At 56.7% G+C, this 19,891-nt stretch overlaps 4 protein-coding genes across 5 annotated transcripts in view; 2 read left to right on the forward strand and 2 right to left on the reverse strand.

Moving 5' to 3' along the window:
• Window positions 1-1,407, reverse strand: part of OSCAR (osteoclast associated Ig-like receptor) — a 2,947-nt gene extending 1,540 nt beyond the window's left edge. Inside the window, exon 1 of the mRNA XM_029924387.1 lies at window positions 749-1,407. Within this exon, the coding sequence (XP_029780247.1) occupies window positions 749-1,180 (432 nt within the window). The 5' untranslated portion in view covers window positions 1,181-1,407. The remainder of the gene's footprint in view (window positions 1-748) is intronic.
• A 4,481-nt stretch (window positions 1,408-5,888) lies between these two features.
• NDUFA3 (NADH:ubiquinone oxidoreductase subunit A3) lies at window positions 5,889-8,237 on the forward strand. The gene is made up of 4 exons (XM_029924782.1): window positions 5,889-5,998; window positions 6,222-6,296; window positions 7,608-7,685; window positions 8,078-8,237. Exons 1-4 carry the CDS (start codon window positions 5,989-5,991, stop codon window positions 8,167-8,169), a joined length of 255 nt encoding a protein of 84 aa, XP_029780642.1. The 5' UTR covers window positions 5,889-5,988; the 3' UTR covers window positions 8,170-8,237.
• Window positions 8,238-8,273: 36 nt separating this feature from the next.
• TFPT (TCF3 fusion partner) lies at window positions 8,274-15,512 on the reverse strand. Of its 2 annotated transcripts, none has more exons than XM_029924736.1 (6): window positions 15,054-15,512; window positions 14,393-14,651; window positions 11,859-11,929; window positions 9,051-9,120; window positions 8,752-8,970; window positions 8,274-8,429 (listed from the first exon to the last, which is right to left on the reverse strand). In XM_029924736.1, exons 1-6 carry the CDS (start codon window positions 15,074-15,076, stop codon window positions 8,310-8,312), a joined length of 762 nt encoding a protein of 253 aa, XP_029780596.1. In that variant the 5' UTR covers window positions 15,077-15,512; the 3' UTR covers window positions 8,274-8,309. The 2 variants fall into 2 exon arrangements, with proteins under 2 accessions (XP_029780596.1, XP_029780597.1); XM_029924737.1 differs by lacking the exon at window positions 15,054-15,512 and adding an exon at window positions 14,766-15,018.
• A 9-nt stretch (window positions 15,513-15,521) lies between these two features.
• The window catches only part of PRPF31 (pre-mRNA processing factor 31), a 14,432-nt gene continuing 10,062 nt past the window's right edge, over window positions 15,522-19,891 (forward strand). The window contains exons 1-4 of the mRNA XM_029924646.1: window positions 15,522-15,624; window positions 16,787-16,971; window positions 17,070-17,130; window positions 19,570-19,653. Coding sequence (XP_029780506.1) covers window positions 16,795-16,971; window positions 17,070-17,130; window positions 19,570-19,653 — 322 coding nt within the window. The 5' untranslated portion in view covers window positions 15,522-15,624; window positions 16,787-16,794. The remainder of the gene's footprint in view (window positions 15,625-16,786; window positions 16,972-17,069; window positions 17,131-19,569; window positions 19,654-19,891) is intronic.

Here is a 19,891-nt window from a genome sequence, read left to right on the forward strand (position 1 = left end):
CCTCCCCATCCTTCCCTCTCTCCCCTGCCTTCCTTACCTCTCCCTCCCACTCCCTCCTCCCCTCTCTCTCCCCTTCTGTCTCTCTCAATCTCAGCCAGTGTCTCTCACTTTCTCTGGCTCCTCCTGGGTCTCTGTGCCCTTTGCATCCTTGTCCCTGTGTCGCCCTGTGTCTTTGTGCTCAAGCATGCCTTTCTCTGTGTTCGTGGTGTCTTGGGCTCCCTCTCCCTGGATGTCCCCTTTTTTCTCTCTGCTTGTGCCTCACTAAAATTCTCCTTGTGTGTCTGTGGGGTTTTTCCTCCCCGGTCCTGTGTACTTCACTCTCCTGGATCTGAGGCAGTGTTGTTTCTCCCAATTGCTTCTCCTTGTGCTTTGGGGTTCTCCCGAGGCTCCTGACCTCAGCACTAGTGACACTTTGGATAAATCTGGATAATTCTTTGCTGTGGTGGGGAGGGTGCTGGCTGTCCTGTGCTCTGCAGCACCTCTGGCCTCTCTCTCCCTGCGGGATGCCAGGAGCACACCCTTCCTCAGTTGTGACAACCGAAAATGTCTCCAGATATTACCAAAGATCACCTGGGGGGGGGGCTCAGAGGCATCCCTGGTTAAGAACCACCCCATTTCTCTGGCTCTCTTTCTCTCCCCATGTAGCCCCCCCCCCCCCCGTGCCATTGTACAAGACTGTCTCTAAATGTCTCTTTCAGTTCTCTCTCCCCGTATGTGTCTGTCCTTCCTTCCCCCTCCTTCAACATGCCCCTGTGTCCCTCTTCTCCTGCCCCAGGACCTCACCTGCCACGAGCAGTTCCAGCGTATCACTCGGGTGGGACCAGACACCCAGGTCCAAGCCTGGCCTCTGGTAGCAGCAGTGGTAACTGCCCCCCTGGGCGGGGGTCACCTCCTCCAGGAAGAACTCCGCCAGCTCCATGGACACGTCCCGGTGCAGCACAAGGACGACCTCTTCGGACTTGAAGAGTCCAAACCTCCAGGCTCCAGGTTGAGGTGCCCGGCAGGTCAAGGTCACATTGACCCCAGGGGTTACAATTGCGGCAGGCTGAGCCCCCAGCCATGGCTTGGGGTATGAGGCTGGAGGGACTGAATAAACAGGGCTCTGGGTCCCAGCCCAAGGAGACGGGGTGGGACGAGAATCACCTGGAGAATCACCTGACGCAGTCTGCCTCTTTCTCATCTCCACTTCCTGCTTGTAAAATAGGAGGCACCGGACTCCGATCAAGGATTGTCAAAACTAGCTGCAAACCAGAGCACCAGGGCAGCTCCCAAGCTTTACTCCGTGGTTTTCAAACATAATGGCAAGGGATTGGGTCCCAGAAATCTGCCATTTTAAATTGCTCTTGACTATCTTTTATTCATTTTTGAGAGAGAAACAGCAGGAGCAGGGAAGGGGCAGAGAGAACAGGAGACACAGAGTCCAAAGCAGGCTCCAGGCTCTGATCTGTCAGCACAGAGCTTGATGCGGGGCTTGAACCCATGAACCGTGAGATCATGACCTGAGCCAAAGTCAGATGCCCAACCGACTGAGCCCCCCAGGAGCCCCGCTCTTGACTATTTTTGACATAGTCAACATACTTCAGTAGTTGCCAAAACTTGCTATCTATTTGGGTAAAAAACCAAAAAACAAATTTGTATCCATACTTCAGATCATTCCCCCAAAACAGTTCCAGTTTAATTAAAGACCTGCATTGTTTTTATTTTGTTTTGTTTTACTGTTACAGTATGAGAAGAAAATAGAGGAACATATATTTGTCCTGGGGGTAGAGAGAGCGGTCTTAAAATATAAAACAAAAAATTCAGGAGAGACAAGGTTAATTAATTCGATGACTTCAAATTTTTAAAGTTGAGTATGAGAATAGACAAATGAAGCTAGAAGACAAGCCACAGCCCTGACGCGATGACTTATTCATTAATCACTTAGGGTACAGAGAGAGTGGCTCTGTTGCTTGGGCCTCTGACTTCAGCTCAGGTCATGATCTTGCAGTTCGTGAGTTCAAGCCCCATATCAGGCTCACTGCTGCAGTGCAGAGCCCACTTAAGGTCCTGTGTGTGTGTGTGTGTGTGTGTGTGTGTGTGTGTGTCTGCCCCTCCCCAACTTGCGTTCTCTCTCTCTCTCTCTCTCTCTCAAAAATAAGTAAATATAAAAAAAAAAGAGTATAGGGGCGCCTGGGTGGCTCAGTTAAGCGTCCGGCTTCGGCTCAGGTCATGGTCTCACGGTTAGTGGGTTCGAGCCCCACGTCAGGCTCTATGCTGACAGCTCAGAGCCTGGAGCCTGCTTCAGATTCTGTATGTTCCTCTCTCTCTGACCTTCCCCTGCTTGCACTGTCTCTGTCTCTCAAAAATAAATAGAAAACATTAATTAAAAAAAAATTTTTTTAAGTATAGAAAGAAATCCCAAACCCAACTGAATTGAAAATTGGAGAAGTCATATGCATAAGGCAGTACACAGAAGAGGAAGTCCGATAGACAAAAACACACAGTGGGCGGGGAGGGAGAGGAAGTTGCCTAATGTTAATAGTAATCATTAAAAAATTAAAACAACAGATAAGGGTTATTTTTTGTTTGTTTGTTTTTTGCCTATCAGATTGTGAAAACTTGAAACTGATATTCTGCTGGGGTGAAGACAGAGTGAAATGAGTAGTTAGGTACCCTTAAGTACATTTTTTGAGAAGGCAATGTGTCCATTTCTATCAAAATACAGAGGAAATGACAAATGACCCAATAATTCCTTTCTACCGTACACAAGTGTAGATAATATGGGCATAAAAACCCCATATTGTTGCACTTGTTGAATCATTGATTGGGGGTAGGACCACAGGAGGACACTGGAAACAACCTAAATATACATCAATGAGGCCAAATAAAATAGAATCCAACCATACATCGGCAAATGTTAAACAATCGTTTGTTTTAATTTTTAATGCTTATTTTTGAAAGAGAGACAGAGCATGAGTGGGGGAGTGACAGAGAGAAAGAGAGACAGAGAATCCAAAGCAGACTCCAGGCTCTGAGCTGTTGGCACAGAGCCCAGAGCCCATTGTGGGGCTTGAACCCACGAAACCACGAGATCATGACTTGAGCCAAAGTCAGATGCCTAACTGACTGAGCCCCCCAGGTACTCCCCCAGCTTTGTTTTTTGTTTAAAGCAGGGTTAGTTATAATAATATGGAAACATCTGCAACAGAGATCATAAAGTGAAAAATGTAAGACGTAGAACAGTGTCAGTCATGAAATATCAATTTTGCCGTGGCAAGAAGACAAGTGTATAAATACATATATATGTCTGAATGCCTGGAGATTTTTTAAATAAGGATTCAAAGCTTATTTAAGGAAGAGGAGGAAGTGAAAGAGGGAGTTTCTAAGCCCTTTGGTAATAATTTTTTAAACCATGAATATATGTTTGCTTTATCATTTAAAAATAATAATTTAAAATAAATTGATAGCTAAGGTATCACTCGTTTTCCAGGAGATTCTTATTTGAAGCTGTAGTGTAGTGGAGGAGATTTGAGAGAAAGAAGAGATCTCACCAATCAGAAAACTTGAAAAGAGGGGCGCCTGGGTGGCTCAGCCATCAGAACATCCAACTTCCTCTCAGGTCATGATCTCACGGTTTGTGGGTTCGAGCCCTGCATCAGGCTTCAAGCGGACAGTGTCGAGACTACTTGGGATTTTCTCTCCCCTCCCTCTGCCTCTTCCCTGACTCGTTCTCTCTCTCTCTCTCTCTCAAAATAAATAAGTGAAAAAAGGAGAGGGGAGGGGAGGGGGGGAGGGGAGGAGAGGAGAGGAGAGGAAGGAAAAGAAAGAGAGAGAAAGAAAGAAAGAAAGAAAGAAAAGAAGGAAAGGAAAGAAAGGGAAAGAAAAGGAAAGAAAAGAAAACCGGTAAAGAAAGGCTATGTCAGGGTGGAGAATCTTACTCTTGTGGATACAGGCTTCCAAGTGGGGGAATCATTGGCATTGCCGGAGACCCTATTTCTTGAGCCCTGCACTATGCCACGCTCAGAGCCAAGGGTTTTTAAATGAATTTTTCAAATACTCTCTCCAGGCTCTGAGCCGTCAGCATAGAGCCTGATGAAATGATTGAACCCATGAACTATTAGATCATGACCTAAGCCAAAGATGCTTAACCAACTTAGCCACCCAGGTGCCCCTTATTTTATTTTTTTAAGTAATCTGTGCACCCAACATGGAGCTCAAACCCACGACCCTAAGATCAAGACTCTAATGCTCTTCCCACTCAGCCAGCCAGGAGCCCCGTACACATGGGTGATTTTATTAACATCCTCACAAAAGCCCATTTCACAGAAAAGGAAACAGCAAGCGGTGATGTGTTCAAAGTCATCAACAAATAGTGAAAACTGGGGTCCCAGCTTAGGTCTCTTTAGCTGACTCACCTATCCTGGTCACTAAAGGGAGTGAGGTTAGAAGGAAAGAAAGGAAGGAGGGAGGGAAGAAAAGATGAAAGAAGGGAAGGAAGGAAGGGAGGAAATACAGAAATATGGGGTGAAGCTGGGCACCAAAATAAAATCTGAGTAGCTGGAAATGGGCTGTCAGCGGCACACAGGTGAGCTGACGGGGGTGTTACTCACCAGTTGGCATGGTGTCTGCATCACACAGAGGCCCTGCACAAGGTGAAGGGGCTAAGTGTTTCCAAAGCCCTAGGCTGCTGCCATCCCTATCTCCCTGCAAACCCCGGAATCTAACTCCCCAGGCCCTCCTTCCTCTGGGAAACAGGATCTTGCCTCTCAGTAGCCATAACTGCAGACTTCAATCCCCACCTACTTCAGAAGCCTGAAGGCTGGCCCCAACCCCCTCCTGCCTCTACACCCAGGGTTCAGGCCCTGGACTCCATCCCCCTTTTCCAGGAGACAGTAATCTGAGCCCATAGGGTCTCCTCCCTGGGGGTTAGGAGTCTGGGCCCCCGGCTCCCTTCTACCCAGAGACCCAAGTCTGCGCACACACCCCGCCCCCCACACAAAGTCAGGGTGTCCAGCTCCCCAGAGCCTCTCTGCACCCTGGCCAGCCTGGGACCCAGGGAGAAGGGGGTGGAGCAGCTCACAGAGGGTCAGCAGCAGAAGGATCAGCAGAGTCATGGTGGGCAGATTCCGCTGGAGCAGAAGTAGGAGCCAGGGCTCAGCCCTGTCCTCTAACGTCTCAGGAAATGCAATATCAGAAAGCCAGAGCTCTGTTTAAGGAAGGGAGGAGGGAAGTGGGGGCCTCTGGGTGACAGAGTCACAGCCCCATGGTGCTGTGGAAAAAACTGGGAGAACGGGCGGTCGTGACAAGTTCGCTAAAAAAAAAAAAAAGGAAAAAAATAGCACTTATTATGTGTCAGACTCTGTGTTGCACTATTGGCGCACAAAGGAGTCAGACCCCATCACTGCCCAAGAGCAGCTTCCAGTCTGATGTAAAGAGGAAGGCCGACCAGGTGAGTGAAAGAAAGAAAGCAACCATAGAAGCCACATATGGCGCTGAGAGGATCCACAGAAGGCCCCTAACCCTTCTGGGATGAGAGTTAAAGCTTCCAGGACGAACTGATTTAAGCTGTGACCTCAAATGATAGCTCAGTTATTTTCCTCTCCCAGCCTCCGTTTCTCCATCTATAAAATGGGCTTTACTGGGTAAACTCTAAAATGATGACTATTGCATTCCACCTTAGATACGTCGCAGCTGGAGGAATGGGAGTACACCTCCGGAGTGACCCCTAGGTGAAAGAGACAGGTTAGCACTTAAATCTGCAGCTCCGCCTCCTTTCTGGCCACTGCTTCGGACGGCTGTCCTGCGTCAGTGCGCACGCGCGGATTCAGACTGCGGAGACGCGCGGGGACCACAACTCCCGGAGTACTCTGCTTCCTCGCCAAGGCCTTGGACAGCTGCTCTTTGCCAGTGCGCACGCGCAGACTCAGGGACGCCAGCGGCGCAGGGACCACAACTCCCAGAGGGCTCTGCGTTCTTGCCGCCGCCGCCGCCGCCGCCGCAGAGACCAAGATGGCTGGGAGTAAGTGCCGGCGCCGCTGGCGCGCGGGGCCCGGTAGTCCCGGGAGCCCTGAGCAGTGTCGGAGCTAGGGCAGGGCCGAGCCCCCGTAGAGACGAAGGGGTCTGGGTGGGCGGGGGACGCCGAGATCACGAGAGGGCTCCTTCAGGGTGGGGGTGGCGCGAAGGGGTTAGAGGTCATCTGGGGCATCTCCTGCAGGGATGACCCTCCTCGCCCCCCTCTCCAGGACTCACCGCCTTCCTCAAGGACGTCTGGGCCAAGGAGCCGGTGCTGGTCGCGTCTTTCGCCATCGGGGGCCTCGGTGCGTGAGCGTGCATCGCCCCCAGCCGGCGTCCCAGCTTTACCCCCACTCCCCCACCCTCCCCAAAGGTCCCATCGCTCCCCACCTGCGTCTCGCCTGGAGCTCCGAGGTCCCGTCGCCGCCCTCAGCGTTCTGTTGCTGCGCTGGGGTGTCAGCGCCCCCACGCCGACCCCTTGCCTACCCCCCTCCCCAATATTATGACCCCTTCCACCCATACACACCTACCCCAAGAGGTCCACACGATCCTTCTAAGGGACAGGTTCTCAGCCCTGGGTGTGCATTAAAAACACCGGAGCGTTAAAAATAGATGTCCGAATCCTACCCGCTTTCCACCCTCGCCGCCCACCAGATTCAGTGGAGTGGGTGGTGGTGGGGCTGGGGGATCTGGATCCTGTGCAAATCCCTCAGTGATGCTAACGTGCCGCCCTTATTGACGGCCTCTGTTCTAGAACAAGGCTCCTCGGCTACTCATACTTTGACGTGTTTGTGGGCTCACTTGCAGGCTGTCATTGGACAGGTCTGGGATGCAGCGTTTTTACCAGGGTCCCAGACCTTGTCAGCACAGGTGGTCTGTGGTCCACACACTGGGGAAGGCTCTAGAGCCCCTGTCCAGTACGGCAGCCACGGGCCACACTGGCCACCGAGCACCTGCGATGGAGCACTTCACGCTCATGGAAAGTGCACACCGAACTGGAAAGAATAGGACAAGTATCTAAAATATGTCACACTTTTTGCATGTCCACCATATGCTTAGTTGATGTTTGGGATGTACCAGGTTAAAGAACTTTTTAAATTAATTTGTATCCTTTAACTTTATTTTCAATGTGGCTGTTAGACAGTGTGAAATTAAAGATGTGGCTCATCTATTCGTATTGAGTCGTGCTGGCCTAGAACATTGTTTTATACCCCAGGGCCAGCTCCCCGCACTCCTGGCTCCTGCTCCAGGTGAACTTTAATTTCTCCGAGACTAATCCTTTCTCAGTGACAACCCCCACTTTACCTCATTTTGTTACAGTTCATGATTTCTCTGGAACATTCCCCAAACGGGGTCCCCCACCACCCGGTGCTTCATGACCACCTCTATACTCCTAGACATTCGATGACCACCCCCCCCCCGCCCCTCCTCCTGCTGATAAATGGGGATCCCAGAGTGCCAAAGGGCCTCCTGGAGGGGCCAGGACCTCCCTGCTCCCCTCCTCCCATGCATTTGACTCCTACTTTGCCAAGATTCAGCTTCTGCCCTGACCACCCCCAGCCCCTGCTCCAGCCCAGAGCCACCTTCCCCTGCGCCTCACTCCTGTCTTTCCACAGCTATAATTATGCCCGCTGTCAGCCCCTTCACCAAATACGCCACCATGATCAACCAGGCCACGCCCTACACCTATCCAGGTGAGCTGGAGGGCGGCTGGGCTGCCCAGAGGGGGTGGGGGTGGGGGAGGAGTAAATGCGGGCGGGTCTGTCCTCAGCAGTGCAGGCTGGTCTGTTTTTGAGATCTAATCCACGTGCCATAAAATTTCTTTCCTGTGTTTGCACATCTGAGTTTCTGTCATTCCAGATTTGTACTCCTCTCAGAGTTACCTTCTCTGTTACTTTCTGGATTTTTGTCATTCTGGGTCTCTGCCCGCTCGTCTCCCAGCCTCTGGGTCTCCATCTGCCCGATTGTCTCTGTGTCCCCTCCCTCCCCTGGGGTCCCATTTCTCTGAGTATAAACTGACGGTCTAGCTTTCTGCGGGCCTCCTGAGATCTTGCTGGTCTCAGTGGGCCACCGTCTTGTCCCGCAGTGCCCCTCCGAGATGATGGGAACATGGCCGACGTGCCCAGCCACCCCCAGGACCCCGAGGGTCCAAGCTTGGAGTGGCTGAAGAAACTGTGACCACCTCCGGTGACGTGGAGAAGGCCCCCTCCCCTGTGGCCAATAAAATGTGAAAAGCGACCCCAGAATCGGAGCTTGTGTGTGATCAGAGGTGGAAACAGTAGCCAAGGCAAGTCTGTCGGTCATTTTATTGGTGAGGGTCAGTCAAAGTGGGGGCTGGCTAGGGTGGGGTAGGGCAGCAGTTTGTCTGGCCCCCGAGAGACCCAGCTGGGGTCGAGGGCCTCGTCCGCCTCGAAGCCAAAGTCTTCCTCGACCTTAATCTGGGGGAGAGAAGGGCAGTAATGTGCAGCCTGACACCTAGCTGGCCTCACCGTTCTGGCACCTGGGAGAGAACCCCAGCCCCTCCCCCCTTCCCTTCCATATTCTGACCCTCCCTTCTCCACTCCCAGCCTTCTCCGTCCTCCTTCCTGCCCCCGCCCCCAGGTCTGTCTCCTCCCTTTCCCACCCAAGTCCTCGCCCGGGTTCTCCAGCTCTTTCTCCTTCCCCACCCGTCCCGGTGCCCGCAGCCCCACCTGCCCCGCCAGCTGCCCCGGCCCTGGGCCTGCGTGGGCTGCAGTCACAAAGCCAGCAGCCTGGTCCCACCTGCATCGGGGCCAGCTCTGGAGTCAGCACAGCTCCAGCTCGGCGTCCATCCCGCGGTGCTCGCCGCCTCTTGCGCCCGCTGGGCCCCTCACCAGGGGTCGGGCTGCTAGGTTCTGGGGGTGCGGGCGTCCTTCGGGGTGGGGACAGCCCCTCCTTCTCTGGGGGCTCGTTCTCGGCATTGCCGGGGGTGGGAGCATCTGTGCCCTGGCTGCCCTCGTCCTGGTGGGGGGGAAGGGGTGGAGGTGAAGGCTGCGGGCCAGCGTCCGGGCCCCCGCCCGCCCGCCCAGGACCACGCTCACCTCCAGCACGATGGTGAGCTGGCTGGCGCGGTAGTCATCGCCGTAGGCATCCAGCACTCTCATGAGGAACCTGCTCCGGAGAGAGGCCGCCAGGGGCACTGCGTCAGCGTCCGCTGGCTCGGGAAAGGGGCACCTGACAGCCCAGCCTGAGTCCGAAGCCAGGTGGCCCTCCACCCAGAAGGTCCGAAGCTCCCAAATCTGAGACCCTAGTGCCTGGTACCGGCCCAGCCAGTGGGACCCTGGGCCGCACAAGGCAACCCTCCGCACCGGCCTCCTGCTCTGCCAACTGGACAGGACAACCCTGAGTGGGCGAGTGGCCGTGAGGGTGACACTGCAGCTAGACTGTGGCATCTCCTAGTGCTCAGTGTGTGCGGGCTCAGGGAACATTCCGGCGTCAGCTGTGTTCTTTGCCGGGAACTGAAGGGCTAGGGAAAGACAGGCGCAGGGCCCTTCACTGACGCTGCCCTCTCCGGTCCCGGCTCGGCTTCCAGAGCCCGCGGGGGCTTTTGTTTGTTTGTTTGCTTAAGCTCTGAACGGTACCTGTGGGCCAGCGCCCGGGCCGTCGGCTTAGCAGGGTGTCCTCAGTGCCAGGGACCCACGGGGGGCGGGGGCAAGCAACGGGGGGCGGGGGCAAGCAACGTCCCGCGCACGCTGAGCTGTTTTGCAGCGGAACCATCAGCCATTCAACAGCGTGAGCTGCGAGGGGCGGGGGCGCGGCGCTCAGGCAGCCAAGCCTCTGCCTCTTTGAGTTCAACTCGGGTCATGATCTCAGTTGTGGGATCGAGCCCTGCGTCAGGCTCCCTGTGCTGACCGTGCAGAGCCTGCATGGGATTCTCTCTTCCTCTCCTCTCCCCCTCCCCCGCTAGTGTGCACGTGCTCGCTCTAAAACAAAGAGTAAGCTGGAAAGCAGAAAGGAGAACACAGGATAGTGGGAAGAGGGCTTGAAACCTCAAAAGGACGGTGGGGCCCTCCCGGAGAAGGGGAGGGAGCAGCAGGAAAGCCTTTCTGGAGGAAGGCGCAGCGAGCACAGCCGCCCTGAGGTGGCAGCAGCGGCTGGCACCCTCCGCAGGGCTTCGTGCAGAGAAGGGACTTGGTCCGTCTTACAGTTTTTTTTTTTAAGAATTGTAGTAAGACATTCATAACATACAATCTGCCAACGTGACTGCTGTGAAGTGTGCGGCGTCGTGTGGCATCAAGCACATTCAGGCCGCTGTGCGACCATGACCGCCATCTGATTCCAGGACTCTCTTCGTCTTCCCGGAGAGAAACTCTGCCCCATTAAACAGCCCCCTGCCCCTGGCAGCCACCATCCTCCTGTGTGGCCCTGTGGCCCCGACCGGGCAGCCCGTGCAGCAGCATCGTGCCGGACCCTGTCCTCCTGGACCCGTCCGGCTTCCCTAAGCAGGGTGTCCTTGCACGTGGTAGAGCCTGCGGCGGACTCGCTTCCTTCTTAGACTGAGTCACACTCACGTGGAGACTGACCACACTCTGTCCCCGTGCTCATCCACACCCCCACGCTTGGGGCCCTCCACGTCTATTCCAGCGACCGCTGCGGTGGTCCTGGGTGTGCACCCACCTGCTAGAGGCCCACTTCCGATTCCTTTGGGGGCACGCCTGGAAGTGGAAGTGCTAGATCACGTGGTAGCTCTGTTCTTAAACTTGGGGGAACTGCCCTCCTGCTTTCGCACAGTGGCGTGTCTTTCCTTGTGAGAGAGCGAGAGTGTGGGCACACGGGGGACAGGCTGAGAGATGGGGAGAGAATCCCAAGCAGGCTCCACACGGTCGGCGCAGAGCCTGACCAGGGGCTCGATCCCACGACTCTGGGATCAGGACCCGAGCCAGAATCCAGTTCCCACGCTGCTGGTCCAGGGACTGCACTGTGAGAACCATGGGGCCGAGCCCCAGACACGCGGTTCGGACGCTGAGCTGTCCTGGCTGACCGGCGTTAACAGCTCAGCAGCTGCAGACACTTCCGCAGCCTCGTGTTTTAGGCCTGCGGGCCGCGCCTCGCTTCCGTAAGCCGTCTTGGTTCTGACTGTAAAGAGGATTCTGACTAGTGGTACCAACAGAAAGAGAGGTTCACCCAGGGTGACGCGACAGGACCAGGGAGGCCAGGGGGAGGGTGCCGGGAATCAGACAAGGAGCCGTGTCCTGGGCCCGGGGTGCTGGCATCCTGGGTCTGTTCTGCGGGCGCAGCAGATGAGGGGGTTCATTCTCTGACGTGAGTGGTCGGGGGACAGGGGCGAGGTCAGGGTTGGTTCTGGATGCTTGTGAGCTGACCAGAAGTCACTGCCCGGCAGGCAGACACTGCCCAGAGCTGCAGACAGGACTCGGGGTCGGCAGGGTTTCGGTGGCCCTTGGCACTTGGTGCTACAGGTGTTGGGAAGTGAGCCCAGAACCTTCCCCGCGCCCCGCCCACTGCTGCTGTTGGGGGGGGGGGGGCCGGGACCGTGGCCGCGGGCCTGTAGTGGCAGTGACACAGGATCGGACCTTTGATGTCGTGAATTTTCTGTTTCATTTCAGTGAACTCAAGGGTATCCTGACAAATGTTAAATTTCAGCTTTAATGAAGTTTCAGGCCGAGTCACCGCCTGTGGCCGCTCAGCTGAGCCGGGAAGGAGGCTCAGGGTCCCAGAGCAGCGCCGCCCTGCCCGCGTCCAGAGGGGCACGCCCTCGCCCTCCCCAGGCCTATCCACTCCCAGCCTCACCGTGAGCACTGGGCAGACAGGAAGTGGGCAGGGAGCACCAGAGGTGGTGGAAGCAGCCCAGCCGGGAGCAGAGGCGCCCGGCCGGACACGCAAGGGGTTACCTCCGCTCCTGCTGAAGCCTCCGGGTTATCCTCTGCACCTGATGCAGCCTGTTCAGGACCCGCTCGTTCACCTGCAGGGAGGCAGCCACGTGCACGGGTCACTGGAACTCCCCTTGTGCACGCTGTGACCCAGGGAGCGGCCGTACCGCCCCTCAGCCTGTCCTGCCCTCCTCCCTCTGCTCCACTCCAGGGCCTCCTCCTGTCCTGGGGGTTCCCCCACACGCCTGCGCTCAACATGCTCACATGTTGCCAGTCGGGGAGCTCACCCAGACCTCCTGCTACACTGTAACACACCCCTCCCTTCCCCAGCCCCTACCCGCAGGAACCTGGGCGCTTGTTTCCTTCCGTCCTTCCGTCTGACACTCCACTGCCTTCTCGCCCACCCACTTCCCTTGCTCATGGTCTGCCCCCCACCCCCCAACAGGGACATTGTTGGTGGACAGGGACTTGTGTCCGTGTCCCTGTGCCTTGAACAGAGCCTGGCAGCAGGGGTGCTCCACACATATTTGCTAAACTCGTGACTTCCTGTCTTGTAGCCTGTCATGAGACAGCCAACTTGCTGGAGATCAGGCAGGAGGTGCCTCCTTTAGGGCCATCAGAGACGGGTGTGGGCCAAGGCACAGGTGAACAGCTACAGCCCCCGGGTCAGAAGACCTGGGTTCCCACCCCAGGCTGCCTCTTTGCTGGCTGACCTTGGGGAAGTTACTTAGAACCTCCCTGGGCCTCAGGTTTTTGCATTTGTAAAAACAGGTATAACAACACCACTTGGGGGGGGGGTGGCGGCGGCTAAGAGCAAATACCAGCACCATCTGAGCAAATGATAGAGTCCCTGTAGACCCTGGCATCCATGTGTTAAACAGGGCTGGGTCCCCGCTGCCAGCTGGGGGAGGGCAGGGGTGGGGCATGGAGAGAGCCCCGAGATGCCCTGTGTGGAAAGCCTGGGGCGGTCCTGGCACCCGGCGGGTCTCCCCTATGACCATGGTCCCTCTGATGGCACCACCTGGGTACTGAAAAGCCCTGTGAACACAGGACGCCTGGGATGAAATGTTACTGCTGTCATTGCTATTGTGGAATCCCCATGAGGAGTCCCCAGGGAGAAGCGTGAGCGAGCCCTGGTCGAGGAGGGAAGGATGGCATCAGTGGTCAAGCTCGAGACGAATGGTGTCGGGCCCGTGCCCATTACATTCGACCTGTCCCCACACCATCTAGTTTATGTCTACACGCACACACGTACATAAAACCAAATGGCACATCGCGTCCTGCACACATCCTAGCTGCCGAGGGGGGTCCACAGCTTCTGGGGAGAACGTTTTGGTGCCCGGAGCTGACTGCCCCACGCACTGCTGCTCCCTCCCCCTCCCCCTGTGGTCCTCTGGCATCTGTCAAACAAACATCCAGGCAGCCTGGTGCCCTCCTCATCCTAAGATGGCTTGAACACCCGCCCTCAGTCTCCATCTGCTCTGTCTCCTGACCCCCAGTCCAGCTCAGACCTCGTCCCATCCTGCCCGGACCACTCCATCAGCCACCCCCGTTCCAGCCCTCCCCATCACCGCCAGGAGGGGTTGGATGGTGTGGAGTCCTAACTCTCCACGGACGGCAGAACGTGACCTTCTTTGCACATAGGGTCTTCACAGGGGTGATCGAGTCAAGTGAGGTCAGTAAGTGGGCCCTAATCCAACATGACCACGTCCTTCCAAACAGAGGAAGTTGAGGCACAGAGAGGCACGCATGGGGAGAACGCCACATGAAGGCAGAGATCTACCAGTCAGGGAAGTCAGGGAACACAAGGACTGCCAGCAAGCAACATGCTGATGCCCTGATCTTGCCCTTTCAGCCTCCAGAACTACGTGTTACGTGCCTTGCTGTTACTTAGCACACAGTCTGTGGTCCTTGGTTACAGCGGTCCTGAGACACTAACAACCCAGCTCAGTCTTTCAGACACCCAGACCTGATCCTGTCTCTGCCCCGTTGAAAACTTTCAGGAGCTCCCTCTCACTTCAAAACAAAACCAAACCCAACCTTTGTGCCCTTGTATACTTGGCCTTTCTAGATCTGGTCCCTGTCAAAGGTGCACTCCTCCTTTTCACCAAGGAAGCTGTTGCTCTGATGCAGCCTATATATAGAACCTGCGTCTGGGGCAGGAGCCCTAGGCATGGGGGGCAGGAAAAGGATCCAAGGGGGATTCAAGAGGCAGGACGGACAGGACGTGAAAGCCTGATGCGAGGGGTAAGGGAGACTTGGAAAGCCTAATCAGTGGGGACCACCAGAGGCACGTTGAAAAACATCAGTGAGCTGATTTGGGTGGGCAGGGTCGCTGAAGGAGCACATCGCTGCCCAGGTGCCTTGGACGTGCCCAACGTATAAGAGGCGCAGAGTCAACGAACCCTGAATGAGTAAGTGAATGAAAGGTTCACTCAGCTAGGTAAGGAAAGCTGGCATGTGGGCAGAGACTGGGAAGGGGTGGTTATTTAGGCCAGGGCTGGGGGGGTGGGGGTTGGGAGGGGGCCCAACCCGGGGAGTCCGCACTCACCTACCTGCTCGATCTCCCGGCAGCGCCGACCTAGCGCCTGGTACTTCCTTCGATTTAGTTCCCGCTGGCGCCGCCGCTGGCCCCGGGCGGCCTCTTCCTCTTCATCTCGCTCCCGGAGCCCAGAGCCGCCCAGACCCCCAGACACGAACTCCACTTCTGTCTCTAGCTCGCTTTCCAAGATGTGACCACCGAACAGCGGAGGCAGCGCCAACTCCGAGCCTGGCGGCGCTGAGAATTCCTCAAAGCCCACGGCTGCCATGGTCCTGCAAGGTCAGGGGGCTCAGGCACCCTGAACTCCCGGCCCCAGTCCCCTCCTCCCTCAGATCCGGGAGTCCTACAAGAGTCCGAGCCCCAACCCCTCGTTCCAGGATCCAGACCTCCAGACTCTTGCTCTCCGAGGATCCGAAGGAGTTCAAGCCCTCCAGCCACTCGTCCCAGGATCCAGGAACCCAGGGTCCCGACCCCTCGTCCTAGGATCCAGTACTCTAGACCACAGCTTTCTCCCGCGGATGGCCCAGCAAAGACCCCGGTGTCTTAAGAGCGCTAAGCGAAAGCAGTTGCATGAACTACAATCCCCATCCGCCCTCAACTAAAAGCGCAAACGGCTGCACACGTTGCGGCTGCAATGTCTCCTGGGAGTCGTAGTTTTCTGCAAAGCCACTCACCCCTCTCTCTGCTCCAGTTCCATGTCTCTCTCCCGCTCCGGACGCTGCGGGTCTCAGAACTTCCAACCTTGCAACTCTCTAGATTAAGTCGTTCGCAAAACTACCTGTCCCATCAGGCTTCAAGGCCATGGCATCCGGGACTTAGCCACTGCGCCTTCTGGGAGTTGTAGTTCCCTGTTTCCGGCTTCTCTCCCCACCCCCTCCACCTCCACCCCGAATTCCGGCTCAAAGGCCTTGCTTTCTCGTCTCACTCCTCTCCCAGTTGTCCGAGTTGCTGCCGTCTTTATTCTTGTCTCGGCACCTTCTTATCCGGCCACGACGATTTTCCGCTTGGCAGCCTCAGTCCTCGGCAGGCCGTAAACCCGACAGATCCCGTCTCCTCTCGGACTTACCGCTTCTCCGCCTAGCGGCAGGGGCTAATAAAGTTGTTGTTCCAAAGGCGGCCCGGGGCGGGAGCCAATCAGAGCGCAGTTTTGCCGCGACGACGGCGCGAAGCTGAGACGTCATCGGTGAGCGTCGACCGCTGTTTGGAAGCGACTTCCCTAGAAGCCGTCGTGCCGGGCGGGAAGAGGTGCTTGTGCTGCGGCGACGGGGAGGGCGGGAGGCCGGCTTCCTGGGTCCGGGGGCGGGCGTGCGCAGGGAGGCGGGAGGGTCTCGTGTGCGCAACTGGACTTCCGAGGCTTGTCCCCACTGCCGCCTCCGGGGCCAAATCTGTCCCGTGATCAGTTGGGTTCGGCCTGTGCAGCGGGCGTTTCGGGAGGGTTATAGTCTTAAATTATCCACTTAAGTAATCGCATAGAAAGTTTGAAACTGAGAGCTTCTGCGTCAGAGTTCTGAATCTCTTTTTCTTGGAAAAAGAGAGCCCCTGGCAACATGCTTGGCCAGGCGTGTCTGCAGCTGCGCGTTTACATTGGCCGTGAGCCCCCCGTGTCCGAGCCCCGCTGCTCCCGGGGGCCCAGCCCCCAGCGTGCTTCACCCGACACATCAGCCACGCAGCCTCTGTTTTTATTCTTCCTTCCAGGGCCGGCGGCGTAGAAGGGAAGGAAATGAGGAAGGGGGTTTGTTTTATGGAAAGAGGGGAACAGCGGGAAGGAGAGGTGTTTTGTTTGAAGAAAAAAAAAGGCAGTGGGGATTATACCTTGTTGAGTAGTGTTTCCCATGCTTTTCCACCTCCTGGGACTCGAAGAAAATATTAATTTTGCTTAGCGCTTGGAGTAGGTGAGGAGGCTGCTCATGGCCAGAGGGGACCGGCCTGAGGATTCTAGACATTTTAGGCCCCACCTGGTTACCCTGAAGGCTGGGGAGATCGATATTTTAGGGTATCTGTCACTCTTGGGGCCCTACAGTTTTGGGGAGGGGCCTCTTATAGAAAAAAGGATCCTAGGAGACATTCAGTCTCTTCAAGGAGAGGATTTGAATTTTTTAAGTCTTTGGTGGTGGCATGAGGGGGGCACGCTGTGTCTTGCCCAGTGACGTGAGTGTGAGGAGGGTAAGATGGTGGGAGCTGTGACCACAGGCCACCTGGGAGGTTTGTTCGTGGGCTGATTCCGCGGGTATTTATTAAGCACCTATTATGTGCCAAGCACAGTTAGGAGGTGATTAAGAAATCAGATGAAAATACTTGTCCTTAAGGAGCCTGCTTGCCCAGGGGTCGATCCGAGAAGGATCAGGGCCTTCTTGGGGAGAAGCCCCTCTCGTTAATGAAGAGGGGACCCCGCTGTCCCTTCCCATAGGCCTCGGCATGTCTCTGGCAGATGAGCTCCTGGCTGACCTTGAGGAGGCAGCGGAAGAGGAGGAAGGAGGAAGCTATGGGGAGGAAGAAGAGGAGCCGGCAATCGAGGATGTGCAGGAGGAGACGCAGCTGGACCTCTCCGGGGACTCGGTCAAGAGCATCGCCAAGCTGTGGGACAGCAAGATGGTGAGTGGGCTGCAGACGGGAGCTCCCCGCGGGGTCACGTGTGCCGTAGCTCTCCCTGAAGAGTCCCGAGTTCCGACTCTCCTGTCTTCCCTGAACAGTTTGCCGAGATCATGATGAAGATCGAGGAGTACATCAGCAAGCAAGCCAAGGCTTCGGAAGGTAGGTTCCCCCCCCTCCTCGCATGTGCAGCGCCCCCCTCCCCAGGTGCGCTCCGGCCCCGCCTTGGCTCTTCTCCTGCTTGTAGCTCTGCAAGGTTGGGCTGTCTCCTTAGCCTTTTTGAGAGCCTTTTTTTTCTTTCTTTTTTTTTTTTTTAATATTTATTCATTTATTTTTGAGAGAGAGAGAAAGCGCACGCGCGCTTAAGTTGGGGAAGGGCGGCGAAAGGGAGAGCGAGAATCCCGAGCAGGCTCTGCGCTGTCAGTACAGAGCCCAGCGAGGCGCTCAGTCTCACAAACCTGGGAGATCACGACCTGAGCCCAAACCAGGAGCCGCTTAACCGACTAAGACGCCTCCTTCTTTTTCTTTTACACCCAATCCCGTTTCCTTCTTCTCTGAGAATACATTGCATTACAAAGCTGATACTTTTTTCAGAATTTTTAAAAATATTTATTTTTGAGAGAGAGAGGGAGAAAGAGAGAGAGAGAGAGCACACACACGCAAGCAAGCAGGAGAAGGGCAAAGAGAGGGAGACACAGAATCCGGAGCAGGCTCCAGGCTCTGAGCTGTCAGCACAGAGCCCGATGCGGGGCTCGAACCCACAAACCGTGAGGTCATGCCCTGAGCTGAAGTCCGGTGCTTAACCGACTGAGCCCCCCAGGCGTCCCCGGAGCTGACACTCAGGTCCTTGCTCTGTGCCGAGCGCCTATCACGGCAGAAGGAGTCCCCTCGAGGCTCCGCAAGCGTCAGTGATTCACGTGTCCCGTCAAGGGTCTTGCCACATCCGCAGCCACTCGTTTCGTTATTTACTTCACATTTTTCTCTAAACCAGGTGGTGGTTTCTTCGGGTATTTAAGAAGGAAAGTCACTGCTACCGTGTGTGTAGAACGTGTATCACTTGGTAAATACGAAGTCACCCTGAAATGTGCAGTTATCGGAGCACCCGCTTCCGGGAACTGGGTTGTCTCTTGAGCGCTCGGTTCAGCTCTAGAGGTTGCTCACATGGCCGCCCGGCCCTGCCAGGGTGGAGCTCTGGGATGGAGCTTCCTGCCGAAGCGGCCACGGGAGCGGTGTGCTCAGACCTGTTCTTTGCTTCTTTCCTTTAAAGTCTTCCGAGGTGCTCAGTGGCAGGCCCCTGGAGGCGCTGGGTGCCCCAGGGGGTCGGGCCAGCCCTCGGCGCTCCGGACGCTCAGGGTCTGACGGAGCTCACAGGCCAGGGCCAGGCAGCCGTTGGTGGGCAGTGCCTGCTGGAATGGAGGGGCCTCTGGACACGGAGCTGCCCGGGGCCAGGGAAGAGCCCTACGGGAAATGGACTTTGAGGCGCGCATACACACCCCAGAGGGAGAACGGCTGTGTTCCCTGGCAAAGAGCTGTGTGTGCAGAGCCTCCCGTATCTGCAGTGGCAGTGGTGGCAGAAGCCAGATCTGCAGGCTCTGGAATGCCAGGCTGGGGAGCTTCTCTATCCGATGAGCTGTGGGAGCAGTGGAAGTGACACGTCAGGTCAGGCTTGGAGTTCCGTCAGACCTGATCTCACTGGGTGTCTGGTCGGGGAGGCGGGCACGAGACAGCTCAGCCCTGGGTGGCCATTGGGGCGTGGGAGCAGAGGAGGAGCCCGAGGTGCCTTCTGAGTCCTGGAGACGTAGAGACACTTGAGCCGCAGAGACACTTGAGCCGCCAGGGTTAAGAATGCGGACTTGGGCCGGATCTGAGCTCTGCCATCTGCTGGCTCTGTGACGTCAGCTCGCGTCTCTCCATTTCTTTCCGTGCAACATCGGTCTAATTTGACACCCACACCCCTGGCTGGTTGTAGGCAAGAGAGGTTAATGCCTGTCAGACGCTTGGGACAGGGACAGACGCACGGTCAGTCCTGTGCGTGTCAGCTACTGTGCCTGGGCTGTGGTGATATCGTCACTGTCGTGATTGGTGGTGAAACCTGGAGAGGAACGTGTTAGAGACAGATGTGAGGAAGGGATGTCCCAGGGAGAGGGAACAGCACACGCAGAGGCCCAGAGGAGAGCAAGGCAGCCCAGGGCGCTCGGGCGCTGGAGTCCGTCATCGTGGGTGGACTGTGATAAGATGGGGCGCTGTGAGAGGGTGGGGCGGGGACAGTGCAGAGGCCAGCGGGTACCCCAGGAGTGACAGCAGTGTGCCGGGCACGGGGATGGGGTGGGGCGGCAGCCCCGGGAAACACACAGCTCTTGTTCTCCCAGCGCTTCCCGTCTCTTGGGAGCCTCGGACGGCAGTCTGGGGAGCTTGGCCCCTGGCCTCCGTGGTGTGGGGAGCTGCCAGGGGTTCAGTTCCAGGGCAGGACGGGGTCCTGACGCCTGGAGGGCAGACACACACCCACCCCCAGGCTTCCTCCTCAGCCCCTCCAGCCGCACCCCGGCCCCCCAGCTGTGGGAGCCTAGACGCGCACCCCCAGGCTCCTTTCCCCCCTCACAGTGATGGGACCAGTTGAGGCGGCCCCCGAGTACCGGGTCATCGTGGACGCCAACAACCTGACTGTGGAGATCGAGAATGAACTGAGTGAGTGCTGCGAAGGGCAGGCAGCGGCAGCCCTGCCTGGTGTCCCCCACAGCCCCCTCCTGTCCCCAGGGCGGACAGTGGCGGCCCTGCCTAGTGTCCCCCACAGCCCCCTCCTATCCCCAGGGCGGACAGCGGCGGCCCTGCCTGGTGTCCCCCACAGCCCCTCCTGTCCCCAGGGAGGGCAGCGGCAGCCCTGCCTGGTGTCCCCCACAGCCCCCTCCCGTCCCCAGGGCGGGCA

The sequence above is a fragment of the Suricata suricatta genome, chromosome 16 (genome assembly GCF_006229205.1).
Source record: "Suricata suricatta isolate VVHF042 chromosome 16, meerkat_22Aug2017_6uvM2_HiC, whole genome shotgun sequence".
NCBI classification, from domain to species: domain Eukaryota; kingdom Metazoa; phylum Chordata; class Mammalia; order Carnivora; family Herpestidae; genus Suricata; species Suricata suricatta.

Excerpts from the sequence above, each read along its gene's own strand:
- NDUFA3 (XM_029924782.1), top strand. Across the intron at positions 6,297-7,607 it reads TTTCGCCATCGGGGGCCTCG|CTATAATTATGCCCGCTGTC; the intron begins GTGCGTGAGCGT and ends GTCTTTCCACAG. Across the intron at positions 7,686-8,077 it reads CACGCCCTACACCTATCCAG|TGCCCCTCCGAGATGATGGG; the intron begins GTGAGCTGGAGG and ends CTTGTCCCGCAG.
- TFPT (XM_029924736.1), bottom strand. The coding sequence starts at position 15,076 with ATGGAACTGGAGCAGAGAGAGGG. Across the intron at positions 14,652-15,053 it reads GAACTGGAGCAGAGAGAGGG|GACCATGGCAGCCGTGGGCT; the intron begins GTGAGTGGCTTT and ends CTGACCTTGCAG. Across the intron at positions 11,930-14,392 it reads GCTGCCGGGAGATCGAGCAG|GTGAACGAGCGGGTCCTGAA; the intron begins GTAGGTGAGTGC and ends GCCTCCCTGCAG.